We start from the raw sequence: 20,861 nt of genomic DNA, 5'->3' as shown, positions 1-20,861 counted from the left end.
TACATAAACCACCTACAAAATAGCATTTCCCAAAGGACAAACACTCTTCCAGAAAAGTTTCAACTTGCTCCTGTCAAGTATCAGTTGGTACAGAGAAACCAGCTGCTTTTTCTTGTTTTGTTGATTTTTTAACTGATACTGGAAGTCTGTGCTAATACTTGGAAAGGCCAAGGGAGCATTCAGGTGGTGCTGTTACTGCAGCCAGCAAGATCCAGACAGGCATCAATGCAAATAGCTCTGGTTTTCAGCTTGTACATAATGGCTCTGCTACAGTGTGGAGATCACAAATGCAATCACGCTAATGAGGGCTTGCTCCGTTCAGAGCCTTCACTGCAAACCACATCTTGGCAATGATGCCAGCACATCATGATAGCCTGCCTTGAGACATCACCCTCTGCAATGCAAGCAGGACCACATCTTCACCTGTCCTGGCATTTTGCATGGGTGAAATTAAGTATCGAGTGAAATCAGGGCACATCCCTATTACAAATGAAATTAAATAGTTTGGATGCAACAGCCCTTTGGAGCTTCATATCCATCTGTTTTTATGACCTGGGCAAAGTAGATGCTTTAATAACTGGAACACTTTCAGTGATTTACAGGAGAGCTGAGTGCAGACCTGTGTGGATGTTTGGTTGGCTGCTCATTTGTTCACCCAAATGAGTAAATAATATCACAGCTACCTGCTGCACAGTGAGCACTTTCAAACAACAATGAACGCCAACATGTTTGGAGAGATGAGAACATTCAGAGCTTTCCTTTGCAAATTTGCTTCCTATAACAAAGGCAAATAGATGTGCTTGTTGCTATTCGAACAATATTTTCCCCATTTAGACTATTTGGGAAATTTGTTTTGAGTCTTTCAGAAACAAATCTACTTTTTTTTTTTCTGCTGAGTAAGTGATGAAAACATAGAGTTTACACAGACTTTTCCCTCCGAGACTCATAAACCATAAAGTATGCAAGATGGGCATTTCCAGGGCAAGTTAATGAGCCCTTGGGCTGTGCAGAGGGGAGGGCTGGGAACTTCTCACTCAGCAGAACCTGTGGTTGTGTGTGTGGACATTTCAGGTTCCATCAAGGCGTGTTCGTGTCACCAGCCACACTGTCCTCCTGAGCCTCATCCTGCCACACAGCAGCAAACAGCCCATCGCTGTTCTGTTGCTTAAGGTCTTGGCCTTAAAAGAAATCAACTTTTGTCTTCAAAGCACCAACAGCAGCTGAGATCAAATGAAATCTCTAAATTTATGGAGGGAAGCAGGAGGGATAGCAACTGTGGGGCTTGGAGAGGATGAATCTCTTCCAAACTCCCTTTCTCTCTGAACACGGCAGCCTCCAGTCTCTGTCTCGTTGCACCATCCCACCCTCACTTCCAGAAGCTATGATGGGTTTTGTGCTTTCTCTCAGGCAGTAAGAAAGCCTGGGGCGACTCATCTCTGCTGTGAAGACTCTGAATAAGAAGAGAAGAAGTGACCGATTTCTTTTCAAATTGTACAAGTGGGAACCTCCTCTCAGCATCACCCCAGCTCTCCTCCTAAAATTGCTTTGACAACAAACACTCACTTTTTAAACAATACTGTCCTAACCCCTTATTATAATGCCCAGAACCACTTGCTGGCTTTCTAAAACCCATTATTATCATCACAATCAAGAATCAAGGGACATATAGCTTCGTGCCAGAAATATATGTACACTGAATTGTTTGTAGAGGAGCCACGGTGAGAGAGTGAGAGAGATATGCTGCTTCAATGCTGCTCAATTCAGGAGCAGGAAGTCCCACCCCATTTAATTTTTCCTTTTTTATTTTCCAGCTTAACTTGTAGCTTCTGGAATCCAGGCTACTATTTCCTTTGTCCTCCATGCTTTCCTTTGGCCTCAATCTAGAGAACCTCGAGCTGTGCCCTGGTTTACTGTGTCCTCACCAGCTCCAGCAGCCCCTGCCCCTGGGTGAGAAGAAAGGTCTGCTAGCAAGATGCAGCGCTCAGGGCAAGTCAATCACAGCAGAGACAAGGAGCACCACACTTTGGAAACTGCTGCAATGGTACTGAACAGTTGCAATACAAATTCTCTGGGCAAGTGAACACAGCACTGAGCTTCATTTTATTAAAGTTTCATCTCATGGGTCAAAAAAGTCTTAAGAGAGGGCTGGGAGGGGCAGGGGTGGTAGTGTTATCCCAGTGTACTACTGACACAGCACATAGAGAGGGAACTGTGATTCAGCTTTTGCCAGCACAAGCCTGGGAACTAGTTCTCCCTCTTCCTCAAACAGTTTCTGATGTTGATGTCACTTATCACTGGCTTCCATGGAGATTTCGCTGGCTGGTGCTTAGAAAAGTAAGATGGATAAGGCCCTTTCTTCTGAATAAATACCAGATCTGATTCACCACTCAATTGCTTCTGTTTCATCTCTGTAGAATGTCATTGATTATAAAAGGATTTGCAAGTTTTAAACTGGGCTAATTCAGTGATTAATCCCAACCAAAGCTTTCCGTAAATAGAGAGCGATACTCCAGCATTGTTCAATATTCGACACATCGATGGAGTGCTCTCTAATATGAGTCAATGGCATTTAGACTTCCCTTCCCTTTATTCGGGGCAGTGCTGGGATACATTTAATTTAGCTAACCCAGACTTTTCTCCTCTATGTCTTCTCTCTCCTAAATGTCAGGCACATTCTCAGTGAAACAAAGGCAAAACTCTCCTATCCAGTCACTGTCCTGTTCAAGGTAGCAGCTGGACCCCGGGCCAGGCTGACCACACATGTTGAGATGCCCACCAGGACCAGAGGCTGCTACAGCATGATGGGATGGGAGGAAGGTAGAGGGAACTGGCCTCATTGCTAGGTCCAAACATATCTGAAGTCCATTTCAACCCATGAGAAGGAGGCTCCTAGAGCAGCTTCAAACAGTGAACTAAAGCTGGTCCAGACAGTGGAAAAGTTTATTCTATGACTGGCTGGCTGTAAACATTAAAACACTTTGCTCAGGCTCAGTCTTGCTCATAGAGGGCAGTCCCACACAGCCCGTTCAGAAACACTGGATAATAAAGAGCAGTTGGAGCAAAGAAATATCTTGATTTTAGAGGTGTTAAGTGTTTCTACAGCTTCTTCTAGTCCCACTGATTTTTTGATCCCATCAGAAAGCCTCAAACCACTCTCTCAAATGCCACATAATTTGGATATAAATAAGAGTTCCAGCTGATGAAAATATTTGAGGGGTTCAATATTTGGCCTTGGTCTAAAGAAAACTGAAAGAAACGTGTAGGGGAAACTTTGCACCAAGAACAAACTCTTCCCACACTGATACCAGAACCATTCAGCCTCACTGAGTAGCTGCCAGTCTGTGGCCGTAGAGTAGTCCATCTCCTTCTGCAGGGTTTTTCCCCTGAGTCACAGTGCCTACAGAAGAGGATCCGAGACATTTAGGATCTAAATCTTGCTTCTGTTTCCTATCACTTTTAAAGCCAAGATTTCTGTACCTTTTCTCTCCCTTGGAGATCCTGGGGTCCACTCAAAGAAACAGACCATGACATTCCACTAGGTAAATGGCTCTAGGACCCAAATCCAGTTTCAGAGGCAGATAAATGAAGGTAAGAACAGTCCATCTATTCACCAATCCACCAGTCCTGTGTGAATTCTGGACCAGCTTCAGCTGACAGCTTCAGTTGAAAAACACAGACCTCAGGCATGTGCAGCTTTTCTAGCTATTGTTACTCCTTAGCTTACAAGTTCCCTTGAGAAGGGTTGACCAGCAGGGCAGGTATTTCTGTAGTGCTTTTACGGTGCTTCCATCCCCTTCCTCCAACTCTGAACAGTCACAGAAGAACAAACTTCTGAGGACCAGACAACAGCCAAGGCCAGGATGGGAGACAGAAGAGAAGTGATCTTTCTCTTCACATAAGCTTCACCTCCTCATGACTCCATTTTTTGCCTTCTAGCAGGACTCCTGTCAGCTGCCTCCAAAAGATATGTCTGCTTATTTCTTTGTTTTTCCACTCCAAATAGGTGTTCCTCCTCAGGTACCGAGACAGACCAAGCTTCTGCCTCAGCAAGGCCTTATTCACTTCTTCTAGAACAATCATGATGATTCCAGCCTTTCCCTCAACAAGCTGCCAGGACTGGGCAATGTCAAACTCAAAGCTACACCACTTGCTCTCCAAAAAGTCAGTAGAGATGACCGCAATGACATTTCTGCTACTCAGAAAACCTTCTTGGATTATATTAGTGACAATGGGTACCCCTGGTAGGAAATCCCTGTAGTAAAGACAAAGGTGGAAGGGAGGTGTTCCTCCTTCTAAGGGTTCCACCAGCTCTTTTATCACCCATTCTTGGTCTTTGCTAGAGTGGATGACAAATGCATCATAGGTATCACCCCTTTCTGCAGAGTGTTTACATCCACTGAGCAGCACCAATGAGTAGTATAGCTGGAAGTAGTACTTGTAAATCAGGAAAAGGAACAGTACTGCAGCAAGCAACACGATCACTGAGCATGCCACTGTGCTTGGGTTGAGTTGACAGAAGGATGGATAGAGAACTGACAGGCTCGTGTTTTTCATGTATGCAGGCGTGTGGCATTTCATCAGCTCCCTGTTCTGCAGTAGCTCCTGATTTTCTTTGACCCATTTCAGAAAGTTCAGGTGTACACAAGAGCATTCAAACAGGTTCTGAGAGATATCTAACATGACCAGACTATCAGGCAGGACTTCCATGGCTGAGTCCAGCAGAACACTCAGCTGGTTATTGCTGAAATCCAGGGCCGTGAGGGCTTGGAGCGGCTTGTAGACTACAGGATCAAAGATCAGTAGCTTATTGTTGCTGATATTTAGTTCTTTTAGTTCAGAGAGGGCATCAAATGTACTTTGATCCACCTGTACCAGTTTGCAGCTTGAAATATCCAAGGTGTGGAGATGACTTAGGTTTTTGAAGTTGTTGGCCAGTTTATTGTTCTCAAAGGAGTTGCCTGCCATCTTGAGCACTTGCAAAGAGTTCAAGCCACAAAATGTACACTGGGATTTAACATGAGTACCGGTATAGGAAATATCAAGATAAATTAGTTTCTGAAGAGCTAGAAAGACAGGGTAGGAACCAGGGCCAAATAAGTTTGTGTGCTGAAGGTCCAAATATAACAAATTCTTTACATTAGTGAAATCTCCAGTCATGCTGATCTCAGAATTGAAGCTTAGGTTCAAGTGTTTCAGATTTGGACAATTGCGAAACCAAGGGGAACAGCAGCGAGTGAAGGAAAGGCGATTCTGACTCAAATCTACAACTTCCAAGTTCGTTAGACTCTCAAACTTCTGTCGGAAGCTGTTGAGGTATTTGCTCTTGATAATACGAAGCACTCTCAGCTCCTTGAAAAGAGACAATTTCATAGCAGGCACTTCCTTAAACTTGCATTTCTTGCATTCCAGCTGTTTCACTTGAGAGAATATAGGAACCTCTGACACCTCTTCAAGGTGTATGTCCACCAACCGAATACTAGAGACATTGGCTATGCAGTTAAAAAGAGTGTCTGTGTTATTCTCAAATTCCCTGAAACAGATTAAGACAAACTCTTGCATATGTACCTGACACAGACCACTCAAGAGTCCATTCTGAAAGTTTACCAATCTCCGATCATTGCTGAATTCGCCAACTATTAGTCTGTTGACCTGTAAACCAGCCAGGCCTTGAAGAGAAGTATGCATAACACTGAAGTTCTCAAAAGAGGACCTTAAAACCAGCTCACCAAGGTGAATCTTCAGAAAAGACCCTGGCTGTATGTACTTTATATTATTGAAGGAAAGCACCAGTGTGAGGTTGAGCCTGTTTACTTCCCTCAGGGCATCAAGGTCTCCTTTGGAGATATATGTGATCTTGTTAGAGAGAAAGCTCAAGTGCCTGAGCGAGGTCATATTGGCGAAATACTTGGGAAGCTTCAGTGAATCAATGTTGTTGTGGCCCAAATTTAACTCCTGCAGGGTGTGCAAATGTCCAATGGGTAGGTCAGTCAGAGAGGCTATGTTGGTTTCCACCAATACTAGTTTTCTCAGAGATGGTAAGCCCCAGAAGGCTGCTGTCCCCATGTACTGGATGGAATTGGCAGTTAAAATTAAGGTGGAAAGTTTATGAAGATCCTTGAAGGAGTTATCTTCTATTGTATGGAGGTGGCACCTATTGGGCAGGAAAAGGGCATAAATGAAACACTGTCCCTTTCATTACACATTCATTAATGCTCTTCTTCCCTCTCAAAATCTGAAGTTCAACTACAAAGCAAGAGTTTTTAAGCTACAGTGAACACAGAAAATTCACGCAGATAGCAGGACAAAAGCATTTTAGCTTTCTGTTTAGTCCAGAGTAACATCATGACCATCATTCACAGCAGAGCCAACCAGGCACAGCACCCCCTTACACCCTGAAACCTCAAAGCCTTCAGCCTGTCACCCCAGCCACATCTGAGCAGTCCCACTGGCACCAGCACGATGCAACAGTGGCAAAGCTCACAACTCTCTCAGCAGTTTTGCTGGTGATACCTGAGAGGGAACAGACTCCGCGCCATGGTGGCTCTAAAAGAGAAAAGGAAGAGAAGAAAAATAGGGTGGCTACTAAAAGATGGTTTCATATGGTAAGATCCAGAATTTGAGACCCAAATCCTTTCTGCGATGAAGTCAAGAAAAATCATTTTTCTAATCCAGCTGGTGCCTTAATGGCAAACTTGTTCTGCCACTCAGACACTCTGGAGCTGTAACTATGATGGGACTGAGTGACATTTTTCAGTGAAACAATTTACCCAGAGAAACTGTTGTCTCAAGTCAATGGAAATTATACATCAATTCAAATTTGCTAATAAGCCTCCCTCATCTCCTCCCCCAGATACGTGAGGAGAAGGAAAACGAGAATATGTTGATATTTTAAACAGCTTTTTAGAAAATGGATGTACTTTCATTTTAATTTTTTTAAAACTGTGATTGGAAAAACAGCTCACCCAAGATGTTCCACTTCAGAGTTTCTATAACAGAGAAAAGTCTGACTTTTTTTTTGTTCAGAGAGAAGTAAAACATCTTCCTCCTCCTTCTCACATCCCAACATAAAAGATTAGAGTGACAGACCCAGCCCTGTGCAGAGGGTGTGCACTCAGTAACTGGACTAAAAGCTGCACATCACTTGGCCATGGATGCATGCACAGAGACAGACACAGAGATAAAGTCACAAGCAAAAAAATAAATGAACAGCCAAGACCAACAGACTCCAACATAAGCAACCATGGTGGCTCAGCTAGTGAAACAAGATTAGCTAGCATCTACATAAGAGAGTTCATTACCTTGTAAGATCTAAAAGCTGCAGTTCAGGGACTGATGAAAAATAATTTGACCCCAGAGATTTCAGATTGTTGAAACTGAGATCCAAGCTCTGGGTAGTATTTGGGACTTCAGCAGGAACTCCAGAGACATTCAGTCCTGTGCATCTGAAAGCTTTGTTAGGGATGACCTGTAACAGTGGAAGATCCAATCACGGTCAACACCTGCTCTTCATGAAGTGCCAAAAAATTCCACTGTCAGAAAGGCAGGAGCAGAATGACTGATCTTGTAGTTAGTTCTAAGTGAGCTGCCCTGACTTTTGGGAAATAATCTTATGTGTCCTAAACATCTTTCTTACTTCTAAGTAAGAAAGAACCAGTCCTTTTCCCCAGGAAGAGCTGCATTTCATGCTGCTTAAAGTAGGTGCAAGACCACAGGACAGTGATCCTTGAGGTTATGAGTGAACCCTCAGCAACCATTGAGAAAGCTGGCACAAGCAATCAAGAGGCATTGTGTGTTCAGGATCACCTCTCAGCTTTGTTACATTGCGGATAAGCAGATTGCTCTAACCAAAGTTATTCTGTAAGTAACAATTATTGGTGAAAGTTTGTAAGAGGCAGTTGATCAGTGTCAGGTATTTGCCATACTGATGAAATCACTCTACAGTACAAATCAGGCAAAAATACTATATTTTGCAGAAAATATAGACAAGCACTGGTTGTCTTCCTGTGGGGAAACATAATCAATTAGATTAACTGTACTGCAGTAACCTCAGAGGTACAGAAAGCCAATGAGAAGAAATGGTTCATGCTGCTAGCTCTGGTTCTCAGATGTTTTTGAGATCAGCATTTCATTGAAATAATTCAACTGCCTTGGTAACAGCCCTGGAAAAAAGATGGGCTTTCATAAGACCTCTAGCACACAACAGACTTGATGCACAATTCTTCCAAGCAGAGGGAAAAGTTGCACCAGAGAAACAGAAGGATTCTATGCTCGCTCATAGATCACATACCTCCAAACAAGGATTGAGGAGACAGTCTACCAGCTGTGATGGGACAAGTGTCAGCTGCAGAAGCACCACGAGTGTCCACGGAGGTAGAAGTCCTCTCCTGGGCATCTTCAGGAGGCCAGGTGTGCAGAAGAAAGCAGCACAGGCATCACTCAAGGACCTTGAGCAAGAAAGCTGAAATGCCAAGCGCTGTGTTTCACCGCTCCTGCTTCTCACTGCACGTCACTGAGAGTTGCAGAGAACAGAGGAGGGAAGTGAAACTGGTAGCTGCCTGGTTTTGAGACATGCTCTGAGTGAGTTGCTCTTCTTACAATTGTTTCTTAAAAATTGTTTAAAGAAAACAAAAAAAAAATCCAAGAAAAAAAGGAAGTAATAAAAGGAATTGTTTGGACTAGAAATTAAAGAGGAATTTGAGCTGTATCAGTGTGTCACTTGATTGCCTCAAACTAGCTCAAGTCAAACATGCGAAAAAGGGGAAACTTCTTGAAATCCTAAGTCCAGTTTCTGGAAGGCCACACGTCACATCCCATAATTCAAATGCGCTGGACAGAGTGAGTGACACTCTGCTTCCATACCTTTGCCACACTCCCAGCTACAGCTCAGCAGCAAGAGGTGAAGTGCTCCACTGTGACAGATGTTTTCTTGAGCTGGGTAACTACAAGTTTATCTGTGGCTGAGCTCTTATGAACGAGCATCTAGGAGAGCGGTGAGGCTATGGCACAGGTTGCCCAGAGCAGTGGTGGCTGCTCCATTCCTGGATAAATCTTAGAATCATAGAATGGTTTGGGTTGGAAGAAACCTTAGAAGTGTTCAAGACCAGGTTGGATGGGACTTGAGGAACCTGATGTAGTGGGAGGTGTCCCTGACCATGGCAGGGAGGGCTGGAGCTGGATTAACTTCTAAGGTTTCTTCCAACCCAAACCATTCTGTGGTTCTAAGATTTATCCACCTGGCTGGCCCTCAGTATTGTAGTTATCACACGAAGAAGCTGCACATAGCCAGGCACAAGGAGTAAATCCTGGAGATTCATAAAGCAATCAAAGCCTAGGACTTTACACCCTTCTCTTGGATGGGTAGGGTGCTGGGGGCAGCAAGCTGGGAGAGGCACAAACACCCCAGCTGGGCTCATAGCTGCTATCTGCTTTGGTCATGCCTGAGTCTGTGTTTGATGCCTTGCTACAAAAGTGAGTACATTTCAATAGCATCCTTAATTTACAGTGCAGACACGGCTATTGTTTCTGGAAGAGGCTTTGTAAAACCTCACAGTTAGCAATATTAATTTAAATCAGCTGTGAGGCTTCTAATAAAGCTCCCTGCCTTCATTTACTCTGATAAATGGTAGTGCATTCATGTATCTACTCCTGTCTCTCTGTAGATAACTAAAAAGTGTTACTGGGGATCCAGCCATAGGATTGCTGGGTATTATTAACACCACATAGACTGGGAAGTTGCAAAAATGTGAGATGAAGATGGGATACTAGTCTAGCAGCAGTTGGAACATGGAGTGACTACTCATGAAAGTCTGTGAAAATTGATATTAAATACAAGCTGTAATGTCAGGCCAGTGAGCGATCCACTGATATAGAAAATTTTAAGGTGTGTGAGGGTGGGAAATTGGACTTCTTTGGCAAGTCAGTTAAGGGGTGCTGACAGACATGGAAATCCTAAAATAACAGATGATCTCTGCAACGAAAAACACATGGCAGCACAATGGGCACTAAAACCTGCACCCTGATGTGCAACCAGAGAGTGCCCATTAAACCCGCAGTCAAAAAGTTTGTTGAAATTGAGCAAGTTCTACAAACTCCCTGTTCTAAAAAACCTCTTGTGATTGCAGGTATTGCCTTTTACAGATGGAATCAGAAGTGATTGGAAACAATCGCTGACTGCTTCTGTGCCTGGATTAAGGAAACTGGCAGAGCATCGTGTGTCTGCAGAGAGGACAAATGAGTGCATCTTTTAGTATTCAATATGCAGAATGAAGCAATCCACATTTAATTTTTTTCTGTAGCTGAAATGAGCCTGAAGTATGCTCTAGAAATTACCATTTCAATGGAGACTCACTGAAGATGCTGGAGAGTTTGAGAGCGTCACAAAATCCATCCAACAGCCATGCTCACAGATCAAGTGGAAAGTATAGCTTGAAGGGTGTTCAAAGAATGTGCTGCTTCTATCAGAAGGGCCAGTTTCGCAATACACATTGTCATTTGTTCAAGGACAAATCATACAGAAACTGCATGGGAAGGGGCACAAGCAGAAAACTTGCAAGCCATCAAATCAAACCCAGCCACTAGTTTAGAAAGTCAATGCTGGTTAACTTCATATTCTTCAGCTTGCATACAGCAACGTGCACTGTCTGGAGAGAACCGTAACATCTATGTAATTGCCTCTTTTGGTTCACAAGAAACAAAAGTATTATTTGGAATCCTTTAAAGTGACAACAATAACATCTAAAACAAAACATGATTCACTGTGCTGGCAATGTGCTGGTGGGATCATCAAAGATCTGTTAGAAATGAGGCATTACAGAAAATCCGTATTTCTAAAAACACATGCCCAAGTAATCTTTGTTCTCCTGAATATTATTATAATAGAAGTAACACAACAGCAGACAGTATATGCTCAATGTCTGTGATCTCAGGCAAGGTATTACACAGCACAAGATGCCCACAATGTAGCTGGACTGAAAAAACATCTTGTACCTGCTTATATTAAAAGAAAATAATTTGTGAACTCCAGCCAAAAAGAAAAGTTAGCTAAACCCTTGGACAAGACAACTGATAACAGCCATGAAACCAGATAGGGCTGTCTGTATGGTGATTTCAAGGTCATGGCTAACCCACTGTCACAGGCAGAGCAACAGCTATTGCCCAAAAAATATGATATATTTTCCCTGGTAGTCATCCTAAGCAGCTCCCCAAGGCTATCTGCAAATGGAGGCTGAGGAACATGGCAAGAACTACTTCAAGATTAACCAAGCCAGGTCTTATTTTAAGTAAATGGACCATCTGCAACAACTATTTTGTTGGAAGTCATGGATTAGATGGGAGAGAGCATCACTGAGAAACTGCACTTACACAGCACAGTATTGGTGGAGCTAGAGATGGGAAGCACCACAAGAACTTCTAAAAGGACTCGAGAAGCTCAGGCATGTGGTCAGGGTACACCAGCTGACCCAGTATTGCTCTCAGGTGGGTTGCAGCACTGGCCATATATGCCTTCCTAAATAGCACAGTATCAGCTAAAACAACACAGCTTAGCACTCACCCATGGTGAGTCAAGCTTAAATCATGTCATGTTACAGCTGAGGTCTGTGAGAGGGTGTGTAGACAGTTATGACTCCTCGAAGTTCAGCTAACACATCACCACTCCTTATATTCAGCAAGTCAGTCATCTACCCAAGTCTGAAAGGTTGTCTGAATGGATAGAAAAATCAAACGGAAATGGCCTAAAACTTTACCAGCACGCTGAATTTTCCCAGCCATTCTGCTGAAAAATAACTATTTATAGAAATCATAAGAAAAATATGGGAAAAAATAATCTGAAAATGGCTTTAAGATCCTTTTGCTGGAAATTCCACAAATACATTACTCCTGGAACTAGTGAGTCACTGCCTCACAGCAACCCCTGGCTGACCTGGTAGACACTGGATAGAGACTGTGCTGATCCCCACACACCCTGCACCAAGGCTGGTGAAGGAGCTGAGAAACCAGTATCACCAGAACAGGTTCTTCCTAGAGTGTTTGATGCCTGTAGGTCTCACTTGTGATTCTTCCCTATATGAAGTGTGTGTAATAATCTCTCACTTGATGGAAGATCAGGCTGGAAGATCTATTTCTTTTGCTTCCATAACTTTGAAGAAGAGAAAAACGTTCAAATTGAGAGCGAAACTTTGCATTTAGTCTGGGGTGCTCAACAACTTCGCTGCTGTCGGTCTGAGGAATGGATGACTCTAGTTACAGATCATTTAACTGCTAGTTTCAAAGCAAGGAGCACCAGTAATGCAGGTTGCTTGTCATGGCTCTGGATGTAAGTGACAGGTAAGGACATGGAGGTGGAATCAAGACAGTGTCTAGATGCTACGTAGGACAGACCAAGCCCCAGCCCATTGCAAATGGTGCCCCCTAAACCAAACACAATCCAGCATAGCTAACGTGTTTCCCTTTGCAGAAAAGGACAGATACTGGTGTACATAGGGTAAATTAAAAACCACAAAAGATATTGTCCAAGTTAGTTGATGAAAAGCAGCCAAGCCTGCACTGAAGCAGGTAATATGTGTCATCAGATGGGCTATTCCCCAAAGCCAAGGTCATATGAATACCCCAGAACTATTCAAAAGCTATTAGGGAAGAACTGTGTCAAGTAACCAGGGACAAATACACAACTAGAAGAAGCGATTAATCAGTGTCAAGATAGTGACTATCTGTGGCAGCTACTCCATATGGACTATGTCAGGTCAGTTAGGAGCCCTGCATTGTGCTGAAGGCAATGTTCAGTCTAAATGGTTGGAAAGATTTCACACAGATGGTGGAGGCATCCAGACTCGCTTGCCAAGTATTCGTGGGCAGGCAGTGAGGGACAGTGGAGCTGCCTTGACCCATGGTGAGAGGCAAGCTGGCACCAAACAACTCCTGCAGCTCCCTACCCTTCTGCCTTGGATACACCATGGTAGCCCCTCAGCTGGCCACAGAGCTGGAGATTCACCGTCCCCATTGATGTGAGGATGTTTGCAGTGCCTTGGTAGGAAACGCACCATGCTTAGGAGTATGATTGCCTTTCTGCAGTCCTGAGAAAGGTGGATTTACTGCCTCAGACCAATGCTGGCTTTTACTACTGTAGCAACAATAGGACTAATTTTCTTTCCCCCTCCGTTACATCCTTGTTATAGTATCTCTTAGTCTAATTTAGATATGTTTTTTATTACTGTGGCTTTGTCTTATCCTACTTATTCCACTTCCTTTCCCCCAGTTCTCTTGGTAATAATGAGTCTGCTGTAGGGCAAGGATTTATTCAGACTATCAAACATGAAGGGTGTGTAGGGCATGGAGGACTGCAGATCTCAGACTTCTTAAACTGGACACAAGAAAGGTTGATTTGGGGGTTCCGTGCCACCACCAAAGCACAGTTAAAGACTCAGCCCCTACTGCATTGCTCCAAAACTCTGGGAAAGTTTGAAACAAAAGGCATCTTTGATGAGTCCTCCTTACCTGGAGAGATTACAGTATCCTGTTTTGAGGGAAAGAGAGCCAGCTTCTAAACATAAGAGCAAAGTGCTGCGCAGCAAACCTACTTAGTGCAAGTAACGAGAGCACTGCTACAAACAGTGACCAATGCTAAGCCTCTTGAGCCTCATGTTTACGGTTTCACTACTGTGACTCCACACTATATGATGGAAAAATGTTGCAAGAACTGTAGTGGAAAGTGCAAACACAGCTCCTGCAGCCTGCTGCAAAGTTCCTGTATATGCATTACCCAGAGAGAAAACGTAAACCAGCCCGTGGGGTTAGTTCATAGCATGCTTTACACACCAGTTTTTAGACATGATGATTTTTATACCATTTTACTCCACCAGAAGAACACACAATACTAATTGTCCACATAGTCAAGAGCCCTCTTCCATTACTTACAAAGCAATTAATTCCAAAAGAGTGGTTGAGCCAGATCCAAAAGTGTATTTGTGTGCATTTGGAACACTGTATCTTTGGAATCTTCAGAACCTGTGCGACTATTATGTGTTATTTCGAGAGTGAAGACTTACTTATGTACAGAGTAAAATTCAAAGACGGTCCTCAGCTGATAAAGAGGAATTTGTTAAAATATCCTTTTTCTCCCAAGGTCAGCTCAGTTCCGTCTGCCTGTGCAAGATTAGGTCATGCCCTTTCAGCCTTCAAGCAACCTTTCTCAGTCTGACCTTGACCAGAGCCTCCAGTTCTTCCACCAGTCTCCCAGGCCAAGGCAGCTCTGGGGGAGTTTTCTTAGTATTTCTGTGGCCATGGATCGCGTGCACCAACCACCACAAAGCCATCTCAGTTCTGGGGGAGTTTTCTTAGTATTTCTGTGGCCATGGATCACGTGCACCAACCACCACAAAGCCATCTCAGTTCTAACAGAGGAGGAACCATGAAGGTCAAAAGGGAATATCAGTGGGAGCAACGGGAAGGACGTTAACACTTTCCAGATCATAAGAGACAGGAGATTACAGAAAGTTTTCAGGAGGCAGAGCTGAGAGACCAGAAGAGAAGTTACCCAAGAAAAGGAGACACAAACAACACAGCACATGCCCTGAAAGCCTGACCACAGTGAAGGGGAGGGAGGAAGGAAATGGGAGGGAAAGCAGAAGTTTTGTCTCCCATTGAAGTACTTTGCAGTTATGAGAGTACTATACTAATGCTCCCACAACCCAAATGCCGCTGCTGTACTACAGCCTGATGTAAGTTAAACTACCCCACTTTTAGAGCTTGCCCTCAAACAGCTATGAAGGAGGAGCCACCTTCCCAGTGAGCACCAAGCTAAAGAGACTGCAGCAAAGTGGTCATCCCAACACAGCCATCACCTTGTGGGTTTGTCACTGTAGGCTCTTTCTTGTGTTAAAGGTTTTGGTGAGGCAGCAACTGAAGGGAACTTGTGATAATAACAGGCCAGGAAGAAAGTAGCTATGAGGAAAGCAAAGAAGGGGAATGTGACATAGCTGCATTGTGGAAGGAGGCAGTAGAGAATGAGAAGATGTGGTCTCAGAGGTGGAATGTGGACATGAGCCAGCCAGAGATAAGTGGGCATTTAATGTGGCTTCTTAAATGTGGAAGATCTTCAGCACACAAAGTAGACTTGGCAGGGTGGCTCCATGCTTAGAACAAGCTGGAAAAGACATGGAAAGCTCCTGACAGCATGCTGAGGGGAAAAGAAAAAAAATAAAAGGAGGGGATTACATGGGGTCATAAAGCCATGAGATCTGAAGAGGTGCTGCTAAGGTTACTCTCACCTGTCCTGACAAGAAATCCTCGATTCCATGCATTTATTCTCACACAGAACAATAAAAGAAATCTTTCCTGTTTCCTGCAGACAGTAACATTTCCCAACAATTAGCAAGACATGGAAGTCTCTTTGTTCAACCTGGCCATTTGCCAAAGTGATGGGTATGACTCACTCCAACCTGCTCAGGATGGAGTCTGAAATCCCACGGCAGGTATCACATCCTCACTCCCTCCCTTTCTCAGGGACTTAGGACCAGCTTGGCATCTCAGTTTGGTGCTTTTCACAAATAATTATGAGCACAGGGTAGCTGTTTACAAAACACGAGGGAATTACCCAAGGCAGAAGGATTGTGCAACAATCCACCCTCCACCACAGGAGTCAGCAGTAGAAACCAGAGCCCAGCAGAAAGAAGGGCAAGTGCTCTGAATCTCAGGGATCTATCTCCCAGCCCACATCCAACAGGGCATGCTGTGACCTGCTCAAAACAACATGAAACAAGGGCAAAGCACAGCTGAGATCATTAGTGGTGCCTGGTGAGGACAGCAAACAGCACAGCCCCCTCTCAACAGTTCTAGGCCTGGAAGAAAGGGCTGGCTGTGTCAGCAATCACAACCAGCTCCGTAATTTTCATCACCCAGTTCCTCTCAGTAGTGATATTGTGCTGAAAGAGCTGCAGGGACAAGAGAGGCAGAGTTATAGATTATTCTTTACAATGCCCCTCATCCTGTCCAAAATGCAATGGATCCTGCCCAACACAATTTTGCCTGCGGCCCCTTGCAGGACTTCACTGCACAGGACCCTCATCACCACACTAGGACAGATGAAAGGTACCCTGAAGGTGACAGCATCTGTGCTCAAGCTGCCATCTGAGAGTAAAGCACATTCCTCTGGGATGTCCCAGCAGGAATTTCCATGGGTAACACCAGCGATAGCCAGTAGATCCCTCAGCTGGTTGACTCCCAGCTTTGACTGGAATGTTGCCCTGTGGAAAACACCTTAGTTTAAAGAAGAGGCATTTTCTACGTCTTTTGTTTTTTTTCATGAGTGACCCATATTGTAATAATGTATTGGCGTAGTATTGTCATGGTTGCCAGGGTAACCAAAGCCTGCAAGATGGACCTCTTGGCACATATCGAGGACTAAGTTCAAAGCAATGATTCCCATGGTGGTGTATCTCTGGGAAGGGAAAAGAGAGAACATCTGTTTAGGATTTCAAGCTCATACTTTTACAACACTGACACCAGCAACACCTTTGCAGCTGGGACCGGTAGCTTCTTCCACACTTAATATAGGAAAAAAAAATGTAAATAAAAAAGGACAGGTGCATGAAAAGCACTCCCAAAACTCCAACAAGAAGCATGTAACGGAAAGGTTCTGCTGAAGATGAGAGCTCGAGAATGTACCTCTGGGTTGATAAAACAGTGCTCCATGGAAATCGAAAAGCTTTGACTGGAAGAAATCAGTACACTTTTTAATAAATCCACATCCATGACAGAGGCTATACAAGGTCTCTGTGTCTTTCTTTTCCATGTGCCTCTGTGTGTGTATTCCCTGCTGGTAGCCCTCATGTGATACCTCAATTTAATCCACACATTAAATTCCTGTCCCTGGCCTGTGTGCTACAAAACTGCCTTCTGCTCACGTAAAGCTAACATGGCCAAGTACAAACTCAAACACTGCCTTAAAAGCCTTGTGACGGAGCAGCACGGCCACCGTGCTTGCAAGCAGCTGAACATGCTCTCCGGTCCCCCAAGCCTAACCGAGCACTTTGCACTCCTCGCCTGAATTGTCCCACTTCACACTTTCCAAACATCTTAGCAGGGAAATGTGTTTTTTACATCATTGCTTCAGCAGTCAGGAGACTTGGCATCAAATCTCAACCCCAGCCAGGAGTCAGTGCATGACCTTGGACAAGGTTATGTTACCACACCAGGCTTTCAAGCTTCTCCTGCATTTGTCTCAGATTATAAACATCCTAGTTGTGCCTGGCAGGCTTAAAGTTAATTAAAGATTGCACAGCACCATCACAAAGATCGTCAGGACCAAAGACAAAGTATCATTAGATTCATTAATGAAATAATCCTCCATCGTGCAGTGAAGGGAAAATCTGCGCTCCAGAAGCAGTAAGCATGACAGCCAGCCTCGGGCCAGAGATCTGTAAGAATGGAGTGTTTCAAGGAATGCCAACCAAAATTCCTCCCATTTTATGCTAGCTAATTATCAGTAATGATCTCCAGACAGGGAAAGCACAGGAACATGTAAGAAAGGGCTTATACAGCACAGCTGCTCACCGCTGGAGAACCAAGTTTTCTGAGGCCTAGAACTACAGACAGAATTACAACTCCAAAAACAAATCTGAGTGCAAAATGGCAAGTGATGATGGCAGATGGGACTGAGAGTAACACTACAGTGCTGTGTAGTGAAAAGCCTTCTTTTTCTGGGTGGGAGCACGGCTCCAAATCTGAACCACCACGCTATGGGAAAAGACTGCATTTACTGGAAGAAGGGACTAGCTAATCTAATTAAATGGTTTTCCTTCCCCTTGCATGGCACTGAAGCAGAAAGGTATAAGATAAGACGTAGAACACTTGGGCTCATCTGTCTGTTCTCCAGTGCAGTATCATACCCTACATAATATGTTCAGCTGCAGCAGTTTGCATGTCACTTCATAGGTGACATACAGGCTGAGAACACATAGCTGAGAGATGTTCCAATTCCATTCCCGAGGGATCTGGCACCAAAACCCCACGTTCATCTGTAGGAGAGAGGCAGAGAGATACCTGAGGCATGCCCGTGCACACCAGACAGTGCCGTGATAAAGATTCCTGTGTTAGCTGTGCTCTGGCTGGGTTCTCAGAAGGACTCAGAAGAAGAAAGGGTCTCCTGGTCTTTTCCACTTATTCCCATAAACCTGTCCCCAGCGTGACTGGGACTGGGGTCTTTCTAATTAGGGAAAATAAGGTCTTGGGCGCATTATGCAGCTCATTAAATATTTGAAAGATACATACTTATTAGACCTATTGAATATGACACTACAAATAGCCTGGTTTCAACCTTCCCTCATTAAAGACACTTCATCTTGTTTCATAGACCACAAAAGCACTAAGACCAGAAAAGGGAAGAAGAAAAGGTAACTTAGTGTGACTTTCATGCAAGTTCATCCCAAAGCAGTACAGGCTTTGCAAGCAGAGACCTGCAGAAGGCAGTGGAAAGGCTATCACAGGCACAGCAGCCACAGCACTACAGCTAGGACCAACCCACTGCACAGCTCACAGGACCTTTCCCCATGACAGCACCTCCCCAGCTCCTGCAGCCATCAGACATGCAGAAAAGCAGCCCCTGTTTCAGAGTTTGGAGCCTCCAAGTGGCTGTATTGGAGTTAGCCCCTTGCTAGACAAAATTAAACCGGGCCTTCTGGTGACGAACCTTAGCAAACGTAGCATCCTTTTTCCCAGCAGCTGAGGATGCTCGCTTGCAAGCTCAAGGCTCACAGCGCTCCAGCAGTCACATCAATCTATAAAATGACACAGTGACAGTGCAGAGAGAGGGGAAGGGAATGACCTTGGCGCTCCTTGAGCCCATGAAGCCCTCAGATCCTTGGCATGCTCTTCATGGGGCTAGCCTGGCCCCTCTTCACTGGCCCCACAGCCCTCCTGGCTGTGCCCACTGCTAGGATGAGCTGCAGATTCCCACACTGGCAGCAGTTGCCTGCTCCTTGGGATGTCGCAAGGGACTGAGGGGGCCTTCAAACAGCCCCTGTCTCACAAAGTGATCCATTATCCCACAGAACAGGCAGCAGGATGCAACTGCAAGCCACGTCATGGTGCTTGGGTACATGCCCAGAGGACTGAGCCTTTGCTGAGGACAGGAAAGGCAAACAGCAATAAGAAATGGACATGCAGGAAAATTCCTCCTGTCCTGACCAGGGTTGCTTCCCAGGCTTGAAACCAAGAGGTTCATAACTGAGAACAGATTAGCCCAAAGCAGTTCAGTAACATGGACTATAGTTTGTGTGAGCACCTCTTCACCTTGAGCAAGGCACTCCGCTGATTCAGAGCATGAACCTAGATTGCCTCAAGCGCCCCCATCCACATGGATAAATTTGGGACTTCAGATGCAGAAGGGAAAACGTTCGTCATCATTTACACCCACCTAACAAAAATGACAGTGGTTACACCTTGGTTATTCAGCAGTAGTGATATTTTTTTTTCTGTGACCAACCAGCCTTTCTATGATGGTATCAAATTAGAATTGTGTTTATTTTACTCTTGGAGGGAGATCACAAACAGTTGCACTGGCTTATACAGGCACTGCACCAGAGGATCTCTCCTGGACCTCCTACACACACCACCCAAAGGCTTTCATCAGCCAGTAACTTCTGGGCTGCTACAAACATACACACAACGCAGGTAAAAACCTGTCTCTGGACTCTAATCTGGCAAAGATCGCTGGAGCATTTATCAGAGGGTGACTTCTAGACCTCCTCCCCCACACAGAGGAATTTAATTTGTATATCACAATGGCCCATTAACCCTGCTCTAGCCTCCTGCAGCCCATGCACACACATCACACAGGATGCAGGCCTTGCCTAGATGTTTGCAAATATTAACACTTTTGTAATCAGTTTTTCCTCATTTGCCCTGGTTGCAAAAGCAGCATATTGGGTGGGTGTAGGGGAAAATCCACTTACAGTTGTGCAAAAATACAAGAAGGTTTTTATACTTTGGCAAACAAGTCACCTTTTAGATGCTTTTCTACTCTTCACATGCCCAAAGATATCCCCCCCGTATCAACCTGCAGAGACATCCAGGGCTGCACGTGTGATCTACAGAAACACATCTCCTCCCTCCGCTCTTCTGTCACTTCCTATTTTTGAGTCTTCTCCAGTTAATAAATCAGTGGGCAGGAGGGACCCCTCCTTCATACAGTCCCAGCCCAACAAGACTCTAGGGCATGGGGACACTGTGGTGACTGCTGCCTGGGAGGGAACAGGGCTCAGCATGCGGAGGTTTGCTTACCCACACAGAACCAGGTCACCAGCCTTTTCTGCTGGAAGAAGGCAAAGAAGAGTCTCCTACTATGGGCATTCATTCTGTCCCTTTGTGCATCCTGCAAAACAACAGAGAAGAAAACACCAGTCAAAAACAGGGCTGATAAGCTTTTCCATGGCACTTATGCAGAGGCAGACAGGCTGGGTGTCTGTGCCACAAGCCTAGACTTCCTAATATTGTGCCTCCATCTCTACACTATTGGTCTCCCCTATGCACTGTTTGCTGACCCATAAGACCCCCACGCACAGAGAGCTACAGCTGCACTGGGTCAAGCCCTCCTCTGTTTTCTTGGCTGCTCCAGCTGGTCTAGGCAGTAGATAAGCACCCTAACTCCCTGCCCGCATAGACAGGTCCAATCCATACCCCGAACCCCAGAAACTGGTTCTGAACCAGAACCAATGACCAGGCTCCTACGACCTGCACAGGACCCATGGTCACAGCAAGCACATCCAATAAGTACTGGAGGCACCTAGCTGCTTTCCCAGGGGTATTTCCTTCTCACAGCCCTGCAACTTGTTCCTCCAACAAGGGAAGAGAGAGACCACAAATTGCTG

At 44.7% G+C, this 20,861-nt stretch overlaps 1 protein-coding gene across 3 annotated transcripts; it reads right to left on the bottom strand.

The window, feature by feature from the left end:
* Nucleotides 1-1,034: 1,034 nt before the first annotated feature.
* TLR4 (toll like receptor 4) lies at nt 1,035-20,317 on the bottom strand. Of its 3 annotated transcripts, none has more exons than XM_069873322.1 (3): nt 20,275-20,317; nt 7,299-7,465; nt 1,035-6,151 (listed from the first exon to the last, which is right to left on the bottom strand). In XM_069873322.1, the coding sequence occupies exon 3, from the start codon at nt 6,061-6,063 to the stop codon at nt 3,892-3,894; it is 2,172 nt and encodes a 723-aa protein (XP_069729423.1). In that variant the 5' UTR covers nt 6,064-6,151; nt 7,299-7,465; nt 20,275-20,317; the 3' UTR covers nt 1,035-3,891. The 3 variants fall into 3 exon arrangements, with proteins under 3 accessions (XP_069729423.1, XP_069729422.1, XP_069729424.1); XM_069873321.1 differs by lacking the exon at nt 20,275-20,317 and adding an exon at nt 8,288-8,557; XM_069873323.1 differs by lacking the exons at nt 7,299-7,465; nt 20,275-20,317 and adding an exon at nt 8,288-8,318.
* Between the last annotated feature and the right edge of the window lie 544 nt (nt 20,318-20,861).

Source organism: Phaenicophaeus curvirostris, chromosome 20 (genome assembly GCF_032191515.1).
Source record: "Phaenicophaeus curvirostris isolate KB17595 chromosome 20, BPBGC_Pcur_1.0, whole genome shotgun sequence".
Lineage (NCBI taxonomy): Eukaryota > Metazoa > Chordata > Aves > Cuculiformes > Cuculidae > Phaenicophaeus > Phaenicophaeus curvirostris.
This window is presented reverse-complemented; position numbering and strand designations above follow the sequence as displayed.